The 9,790-nt window shown below is 43.4% G+C and overlaps 1 protein-coding gene across 5 annotated transcripts in view; it reads left to right on the forward strand.

Moving 5' to 3' along the window:
• CPM (carboxypeptidase M) overlaps window positions 1-9,749 on the forward strand; it is a 29,252-nt gene extending 19,503 nt beyond the window's left edge. For 4 of the 5 annotated variants that reach the window (XM_052774153.1, XM_052774152.1, XM_052774154.1 and 1 more), the window contains 6 exons: window positions 4,209-4,381; window positions 5,857-6,041; window positions 6,291-6,461; window positions 7,303-7,455; window positions 8,138-8,286; window positions 9,040-9,749. In XM_052774153.1, coding sequence (XP_052630113.1) covers window positions 4,209-4,381; window positions 5,857-6,041; window positions 6,291-6,461; window positions 7,303-7,455; window positions 8,138-8,286; window positions 9,040-9,273 — 1,065 coding nt within the window. In that variant the 3' untranslated portion in view covers window positions 9,274-9,749. Of the gene's footprint in view, window positions 1-96; window positions 4,129-4,208; window positions 4,382-5,856; window positions 6,042-6,290; window positions 6,462-7,302; window positions 7,456-8,137; window positions 8,287-9,039 lie in introns of those variants that run through there. The other variant, XM_052774156.1, reaches the window with a different exon arrangement.
• The last annotated feature ends 41 nt before the right edge of the window (window positions 9,750-9,790 follow it).

The raw sequence follows: 9,790 nt of genomic DNA on the forward strand, positions 1-9,790 counted from the left end.
TCAGTATCAGCTGATGTGGTATAAAGAAGGTCAGAAGCACCAGAGATTTCAAAATTCAAAGCAACCAAATCTATTTGCTAACAACAATTTAAAAAAAGCTGGATGCTGCTGAGAGATCTTTCAACACAGGTAGGGCTGCTGCCTTGCCCCAGTTACCTTTTTCCTTATCTTTACTCCCACTCAGAAGAGTGGGAAAATAAAAAAGTGATCCATTTCTCAGCCAGGTGAAGCCTGTGCTGAGAAGCCTGAAGGCTGTGGAATTTGTCCAGGTGGTACCATCTTATGCCAGTTACTAGTTCAAAAGCAGGCTTTATGTTGCCATTTCCTTAAGTGATAATCCAAGGAACTGCAATTCCCTGTCATACATGTGGTAGTTCTTTTATTTCCATAGCAATTGCTGCTATAGAAATAAATGGGTATGTGCCAAACTCTATTTGCACAAACAGTCACTTTAACACTTTAGTAAAGAAGGACAAATAGAGTGGGGTGTGTTGCAGCTGTGCATGATAATTAGTGCTTTACAAGTGTTAAAAAGGAACATCTTGTAAGTGTGGCATTTAAGTGGTAAACCAGGATGGACTATTGGTTTCTGTGCTGTAACTCCACTTCCTTAGGCGGGGTTGTGCTAGAGCTAGGTCTGTAGAGCAGTCAGGGCTAGAGCAAGGAGATGGGCAAGACCATGTTGCTCTGAAACAGGTCCTACCTGATGGTTTGGATCTTTCTTTCAGCGTAGTTCAACTTAAAAACCAGGCCATGTTTAAGGAAAGAATTTTAATCATAAAAATGGGCAGAGTCTATCCACCCATAGTCCCCTGGTATTAGGTCTCTCATGTGGTAACAAAAATGTTTTAAAAACAGGGGTGCTGCAGTGAAGTGTTACAGCGCAGGTGCAATTGGAGATAACCTTAATCTTTTAACTGGCTGCTGCTAGGGCTTCCTGAGTAAGCCCTTCAGTAGCTGAGCAGGGCGCTGACCCAGCCATGCCAGAAGCAATAGTCAGCAAGTTTAAGGGGTATGTGTACAGAAACAGCAGTAACACCCTTTTCTACAGTGTCGATCCATGCCCTGACACATGCATGCTGCTTCATTCAGGACTTCCCCTGAGGATCCCTGAAAGCCTTTCACGCTGACTCTCTCCCTTTGGGGCACACAAGGAAACAGACAGCTGAAAGTGCACAGAGAAACTGAATGTCTAACTGTATCCCTGGAGGTGGGAGAAAGGGTCTTCCTTTGCTTTTGTGTCACTCCTCATGTGAGCTACAGCAAAACAATGCACCTGGGCATTGCCCTTGGGATACTGCAATTAAAACCAAGTATTCATCGTGTCTTCTCAAAGTCCCAGAGCACATAAAGGCTGTCCCCTGCTCTCTACATCCTCATATTAGACTAGAGGCAGGTTAAGGTGTCTGTCCTCGACTTTACTGTCAGCAACCTACCTCCACTGTGTCTAGATCCTTTTTTTGAAGCTTCTAATGGCTCTACCTGGCTGGGTGGCAGATGCCTTCCAAGGGCTTGATCAAAACTTGAGCTATACTTTCCCAGAAACGAAAACTTTCCCTCCCCTCAAACATCTCCAGATGTGCTTTCTCAAGAAATGCAGGGTACTCTGGACCAAAACAAAACCACCCCTCAGTTGCCCCACCAAAACAGCGTTGTAATAAATACACTCTTCTCCCACAAGGGAATGATCAAAATGCCAACTCTCTGTGATAGAGATTAGCTGAATTGTTTAATCTACTACATACTTAGGTACAACAATAGCTATACAAGGAATCCTATAAAACAGGGTTAGTTTTTAAAATACTGTATATGTAAGTAAGTCTGGGTTTAACTTCTAAGTGTAAAGAATGTCATCCATGAAAAAGCTGTCATCTTCCATTCTTTATAAATGTTGTCCTTTTCCACCACCTTCTCTTGTTGCTTTATCTTTTTTTTCCCCTTCTTGTTCTGCTTCTCTACTCTTTCTTTCCTGGATATCTTTTTGTCAGGTACTGCAGAGAAGTACAGTAGGATTGGAGGCACTTTCCCAGTTTCTCCAGAGAGCAGTCCAGTCTTGTCTGTAGTTTAGCTACCTCTGTGGTAGGGCTGTTCTTGCTGCTTCTGAGTCTGCCAGCTTTATCTCTCATGCCCAGGGCCACGTCTTGGCTGACTTCCCTCCCCTCCTTTCTTTCCCCCCTGCTCTGTGTGCTTCCCAAGATGTCTATCACCCAGAGCTGGAACTGAGGTGCCTGTACAAGACAGGTTCTGTTGCATCCCTTCTTAAATTTCACAGAGTAAATTTATCAAACCTGCAGAGCAGTCTGCTTTCATGTGCTCAGGTGCTGTTTTGAAAGCTACTGGCAATGGAGGAAATTGGGTACCTTTTACCCCTTGTCCAAGCCCATTTGCTGTGTTGTCTAGAAAAAGAACAACTTAGTTACTGACACAGTATATGCATTTGTGTAACGCAGCTTCCCCTAACAGATTACTGGATGGTGGCTTGCAGGAGATCAGCAGGAGCTGACAGGCAAGGGTTAGAAAACTTAGGAACAAATCTGCTGGAGGGCAGGGTGGGAAGAGATCCTTCTTTTTCCCTGTACAAACTCCATGGCTGCCTTCAATTTTGACACTTAAAATGGTGTGATCATGTTTGGCACTACATTGTTTGTTTGTTTGTTTCCCCTGCAATAAACAGCAATTGCCAGCTAACTGGCAAGACATGGTTTGCTCCCAACCTGAACAGGAGTTACACCCAGCCCTCCTTGCCCCATCGTGTACCCATGTGGCTCCTGCAGGCAGAGCTCCTGCTGGACAGTGTCTGTGTTCCTGTTTACCTTAACACCTGGAGCAGGACTTATCACTTAAAATGTACCAATGCGAAAATTCGACGAGATATTAGTGCAGCAAATAGCTGTGGAGAAATAGTCCTTTTCCCCTACCTGATTTCACCTAGCTTTTACCTTAGCCTGTACCAGTCTGAAAGCAAGGACATGTTTATCTGCAACACCAGGTTCATCTAGTAATGCTGCTCCATGTTCCTCGCTTTAGAAAAAAAAAAAAAAATTCTTTGAAAGATTTCCACTTCAGTGGTGCAAGACTCATTCAAAAAGATACTGAGATGCTGTAGCTCTGAATTAGAGCCTGCAGTGATTTACCAGGCTTTGTTCTTAGAGATAAATTGTCTCTGGAGCACATCTAGTTGCAAGTCTTGATTTGTTCCCATCCCAGCCAGGGCTTAGGAACCCTACAGTGCTCTTGAGGCATGGGTCACAGTGCTATAGGAAATGCTCCTGAAAAGTATGGTTCAGTGAATGCTGTACTAGTGGTTTCTGGGGTAGAATAGGATTGTTCTTAACTCACTGGAGCTGAATCTTGCCATTGTTTTGCCTGAAATCTGATAGAGCAGACTAAAGGGAGATGTCCGGCCAGCCTTCACGACCTATACAAGCTTACATGAACGAAAATACGTATTTAGCTTTTTCTCTGCTACTGCCTTTCCTTGATCCAAAGTCTGCATCCAAATATCCTTCCATCTCTTCTGCTAAGGATTTATATATACCTGTTTGGTTTCCCTAATGCCTGTGTTCACGGCATTAAAATAAAGCAGTGTAACAGAGAATATAACAGAAGTGCTTATGGGGCCTCTCTTGATCCTGTATGAAAGTTGACTTCCCATAGAAGGTGATCAACAAGAAAAAATCCTGCTCTGCAGCACCTGGAAAACATGGAAGGTGTCGCCTTCCTTTCTTCTGAACTTTACTGCCAAGTGGTGATGCACAGCGCTGATGCTTATGTGCAGGGCCTGGGGTCCCTTGGGCATCAGCACAGAGCTGACTCTGCAGTGCAACTGAGATAGTGCAGTGGTGCGTTTCCAAGCCCACATGCTCTTTGACAGGCAGTCTATGCAGTTTTAGTTTTTGATAAGGCTACGCCTTATCCGTGCAGGATTTAAGCAGTGCAGCTGACACAGTCAGTTTCCCATTACAGAAAAAGCTCTGGTTGATATGGCTTTAAAACCCTTGTGAAAGCCCTCCAGTGACTCCTTTCGTGTATTAAATTACTTTAAAAATATTTAGGGGAGAGCATAAGACAAAACAGTGTTGACCAGGATGCTCTTGTATGTCTGTATAATCCAGTAAGAAAAAACCTGTAAGTGTAAGGTGGTGGGTCTTTTTTTTTTTTCTCTTCTTCTTCCATAGCAGACTTAAAATCTATGTTTCTTTATACAGACTGTTGGGAGAGAAATGCTGCTCCATTTGATAGACTTCCTGGTGACCAGCTATAGACGTGACCCAGTTATTACCCGGTTACTCAATAATACCCGGATTCATATCATGCCAACAATGAATCCTGATGGATTTGAAGCTACAAAAGTGCCTGATTGTTACTACACGCCAGGAAGGTAAGGGCGGCTTAGGAGGGTGGGAGTAGGTAGAAGAAATGGGTGGGGAGTAATAATCGGAGATAGCCAAGAGACTGAGTCATACTTGGTGGCAAGGACAGCCTAGAGGATGCGTGAGGGCTAATTTTGGCCTGTGCTGTTCTGAAGACACACTGTTACGGCATAGAGTTTTTGGAAGACTGAGTCAGACTGGTGTTTATATGTGGTGTGGCTAGAGAAAATTGGTCAGAACGGTATAATGACCTAACCTTTTAGGCAGGAGACCCAGACAGCGAATAGAAGCTCAATTATCTATTTAGACCTTTAGGGTGCTACAAAAAAAGGAAAACTCCATCCACAGGGATCTAGTTCAATTGGAGAACCCTGTAACCCTTCCTAATGAGAATAAGGTGTGTCTAAGCTGGCTGAATGGACTTCTAGAAATGTGTTTGAAGATCATGTTGAACACAGATCTACTAAGAGGAAGGAGTTACGCAAGCAGAGCTAGCTGTAATAAGTGCTGTGCTAATAGCAGAGCTAGGAAAAAACTTACACAGAAGAAAAAGTAACCTAGCGTTGCATCCTGTGCTACTTTTGCATTCTTTAATGTAACTATTGCAGAGACCAAAAAAGGGAGGAAAGGTTTAACGGGCTAGAAAAGGGAAGAAGAGGAGAGAGTGAGAGAATGGGAAGAAATGCCAAAGGAACAGAGTTGGAATATGCACAAAAAGCAAACTCATGAGCCAGAAGTTCTCTTGGATCACTGGCCATGGCAACGTTGGAAGCAAGTGACAAGGTAGTTTAGTTCTCTAGGTGATTGGTGTAGGCCGTCCTTTTTATTAGGAAAGGAATTTATTCCTCAGCAAATAGATAGGACTTTTATGGAGGGTGGTATTTTTTATCCCCTCACTGTCAAATAGACAGAGTTTAACTAGCTACTGAGTTTAAAAATTAATACAGCTGATGCTAAATACCCTCTCTACTCTTGTACTGACCTGTCTGAGTGAAAAAGAAAGCATTTGCACAGGCTGGACATTCAGTTACAGGGAGAAGAGAATAAATCCTGTGTTTGAGTCAAATGTTTTGCTCTATGTCCAGAGTGACAGCAGGACAAAGGACCCTGCCATCCAGTAGTTACCCTGGTCTTCTATACAAGTGGGAAAAACCATACAGAAGGACATCCTCCTCCTTATCTGGCTTTAGGTTCTTCTAATTCACGTATGTGTAGGTGTGTGCATGCTATATGCATGTTAAATATGATTCACTGTTTCCACCTGAAATACAATAGAATTGTTTTATTGTGTCCTGTGAAAATTCCAGTGCTGCCAGAAAGCAAACTAAAGTCCATCTTCTTAATGCTTGAGAAGATTTGCAATGGTCATCTTGCCTGTTTCCCGAAGACACTAGCATGCAACAGATTTTAAGTACTGGGAGGCTGGTGATGTGGAAGTGTCCATAGGCCAAGCAGTAATGGGAGTGTCTTCTCTCTTTCTAAGGTACAATAAGAACAGACAAGATCTGAACAGAAATTTCCCTGATGCCTTTGAAAATAACAATGCTAGCATTCAGCCAGAGACTCAAGCAGTAATGGACTGGATAAAAAATGAAACGTTTGTTCTTTCGGCAAACTTGCACGGGGGTGCCCTGGTTGCCAGTTACACCTTTGATAATGGTAACTCAGGTAAGCCAGTAACAAACTCTCTTCTCCACAGCTGATTTGGTTTAGGAATGTTAGCTGTACCAAAGCAAAATTTATAAGGATTTCTGCAACATTTTTCCAGCTTTTGAGCTGGGATGGGCAGCCCATCAAAACCCCATCAAAATTCACTGCCTGATATGGCTATTTGGGAGATATTTATCCTGTATGTAAGCCAGCACTGTATGTTTTACCAGTAATGAGAGTTACATGATGGCTATCTTCATTCTGCAGTTACCGGCTCTTTGAAAGGCTATAGCAGGTCTCCAGATGATGATGTCTTTATTCATCTGGCAAAAACTTATTCTTTCAACCATGCCAGCATGTACAAAGGGACTGGGTGTGACAACAGACAAACCTTTCCGGAAGGCATTACCAACGGGTATTCTTGGTACCAGCTGGAAGGTAAGAATGTCAGCAATATATTTTTTGTCAGCTGCTTCAGATATGATGTTCTCACTTTCACCTGCCATCTTTGATGGTGAAAGGGCTGTGATTTTGCCCAGAGTAGAGGGTTGATGAAGGGAGTAAGCCAACGTGTTCACGTGGATTCTCTGAGCAGGACCTGGGTGTTTGCAGACCCTCCCAGTCAGCAGTTACAGAAGTGAATGAGGCAGTCTCTGCTGTCTGGCTGCTTCTGTGCCCTTTCTTAAGGCCTGCGTGGCTGCATAGATAACATACATGCGCACGCACTGGTGTGGCACCAAGGTCTTGTCCCTTCAGAAAGAAGACCAATCTTCTGTTCATACATCATCCTTTTTTTAATGTTTGATCACTGAAATAAATGTTTTCATTACTGTTTATGTGTAGCCAAATAGAACATGGGTCCTGTGTACTATGGCACTGAGTGTTGCTTTCACAGTCTAAATTCAAAGCCTTAACAGGCTCTTAGGATGGCTTTGGCAGTGGCAAACTATGCCAGCCTGTGAATTTACCTGCCCCTGTTTGGTTGGGAGCGCTTGAATGAGTTTAAGTCAAAGACCCACCCTTCCTCAGCCATAATAGTCATTCCCGAAACGCCATTGTGCTTTAGAAAACAACACTCTCCATGTAACTAGAGTAATTAAGTTGGTTTTCCACAGGAGGCAGTAAATACAAGCGTGGCATTGAGGAATCATTTATCTGATTTACTTTTCTTGCAGGTGTGTGATGCAAGCACCAACATTTTAACTCTCCTATTTTTCTTTGAGCTTGAACTTGGTGCTTCTTTGCAGCTGAACGCTCTTTCTTTTATGTCACTTTTAAGGTGGAATGCAAGATTACAACTACATCTGGGGACAATGTTTTGAAATTACATTGGAGCTGTCATGCTGTAAATATCCTCCAGCAAACCAGCTGGAAAAGTTTTGGAGAGACAACAAAGCTGCTCTGATCGAATATATAAAACAAGTACATCTAGGTGGGTATGCGAATGGGGAAGGGAGCCAAAGCTGAGGCCAGGCCTGTGGGCAAAGTGGGAGCTCTTCAGCAGCCCAGGTCAGTGTCGGAGCACAGTTGGAAGAGAGCTGCGGGTTAGTGAAGCAGTCGTACTTTACAATGAGTTGAGTTTGCACAAATCTGTTGCTTGTCTTGCGGTTTGTTGCCCAGAATGTCTGACTGCTGTTTTATCTTTGCTTAACGCGAGTGCCGCCTTGAAGGTGGTGTGTGAGAATTTAGGGAAACTATTTCATAAGCAGACAGTGTTGGTATTCTGCCCTTGGGAAGTACTGGATAAGAGGCTGACTTATTTTAAATTTAAAAAAAAAAAAAAGGGGGTCAAAAAACCCCCTAAACCAGTATTGAAGATTGAAGCCCTTCAGTAAAAGACACATGCAGTAAGTATGTATGGTGCTTTCAGCAAATGAGACTTAGAAGCAGAGATTACAATGCTGCTTTCTAACTTAATGGTTTACCCTCATGTTAACAACAACAAAGGATTTTCTGTTTTAATTCCCTTAAGATAGAAGGGACTAGTGATATTATTAGAAGTGCATGAAATAGCCTTTGAGTGCATCCAGGAACAAAACAGCCCGACTTTCTCAGAGGAGGTGGCTCACCACAGTCAGACGTTGTGACCTTTCTCTCCTCTCCCTTTTCCATAGGTGTCAAGGGTCAAGTTACTGGTAAGAATGGGACTCCTATTCCCAATGCCATCGTGGAAGCCAAAGGAAGGGCTCATGTCTGCCCCTACAGAACAAATCAACAAGGGGAATACTTTCTTCTCCTCCTGCCTGGGACGTATGTCATCAATGTAAGTGTGCCGCCTTACTCAATTGTTGTTTCTAATTGCATCGAGTTCCTGAGCACAGTGAGACTGCATCCTTACAGACCAACGAGCTGAACTTGCTCAAAGTCATATACAGGAGCTGTAAAGGCTCTTTAGCAGATTTAAAAGAAGGTAGTATCTTAGAATGTGAGTCAGCAGAAAGGAAATTTGTTTGATGCAGTAGGGTCTCGAGTCCCCAGACTGGCTGGAGATAAGCACTCATCTGACGTGGATGGTGGAGCCAGCTGGGATGAGCGTCTGGACCATGGTGACGGGAGCTTGAGGTGTTTGAGACCAAGAGCTCTGCGGTTTAAGGGCGAGGAGGGGGAGGCTGGGGTCCCCGTAGCCCAGGCAGCGAGGGGCTGACAACGCCACCAGAGACAGTTACTTCCCTGGCGGACATGGCTTCTCTGCAGCGGGTGGCAGTAGCTGCTCCGGGAGAACGGCTCTGCCTGCTGCCAGCCAAGGGCTTATGCTGAAGCGTAACTGCAGGATTCCCTCTCTTGTACAGCATGCTGTGCCCCCCTGTTAGAAGTAAATATTCTCAGCTTTTTGGGTGGGGTTAGTCTTACTGCTATAACGTGAAAACTTTACTCTTTTCTCATTCCATGTTCTCAAACTTAGGTTTAGAACACTTTTTCCTTATGGTGAAAGTGTAAATAAGCACACTAGACAATGATTCACAGCTGAACTCAACGTTTCAAACCAAGTAAGAACAGGTTTCACGTTTGCTCCTAGGCTACTGTACCAGGATATAAATCGATGCTGAAGACAGTGGAAATTCCTGACAATACTGGTAACTTCAGTGCTTTGAAACAGGACTTCTCTTTCTCAGAAGTCTCTATCAAACCAGAAGTGCCTTCATGCCCCAAAACTCCCCTCTACCAAGAGCTCGAACGGGCATCAGCTGCAGTAAAACCAACTCTACATATCTTGGGCTTAATGACTGTTATGCTTGTGATCTTCAAATAAAGTCAGGACTGATGTGACATGGCAAGGCAAAACCTTCCTGCACAAATGTGGCTTTTCAGACAAGGAATCGTATATGCAAAAAGAATGTATGTTTTTATAAACCAAATTCTCAGATTCACAGTCATCTTTATCGTATTTTGTAAAATACTGGCCCAACAATCAAATGTTTTAATTATACTACTGTATTTTTCTACATAAATATTTTACTCTAAAGAAATTCTGTATAGCCAAGGGAGAGAACTATAGAATTTTGATGCAGAAGGTACAAATACATTCTGAAGAATTCGCCCGAGTTAAAAAAGTCCAGGACTGAATTGCCAGTTTTTCATGCAAGCTCAGGTTCCTCGTTGAGCCACCAGCTCATGTGCCACACAACTGTAAGCAATTAGCTCAGTCCCAACTTCTCACAATAAAGCCACTGCTATAAATGAGGAATGACATTTTTACGTATGCTCTTTCTTACCTGGACAGACGAGACTCCTCAGGGCTTAAATAAGGTAAAGACCAGTAATGCGGA

This window comes from Harpia harpyja, chromosome 23 (assembly GCF_026419915.1).
Source record: "Harpia harpyja isolate bHarHar1 chromosome 23, bHarHar1 primary haplotype, whole genome shotgun sequence".
NCBI classification, from domain to species: domain Eukaryota; kingdom Metazoa; phylum Chordata; class Aves; order Accipitriformes; family Accipitridae; genus Harpia; species Harpia harpyja.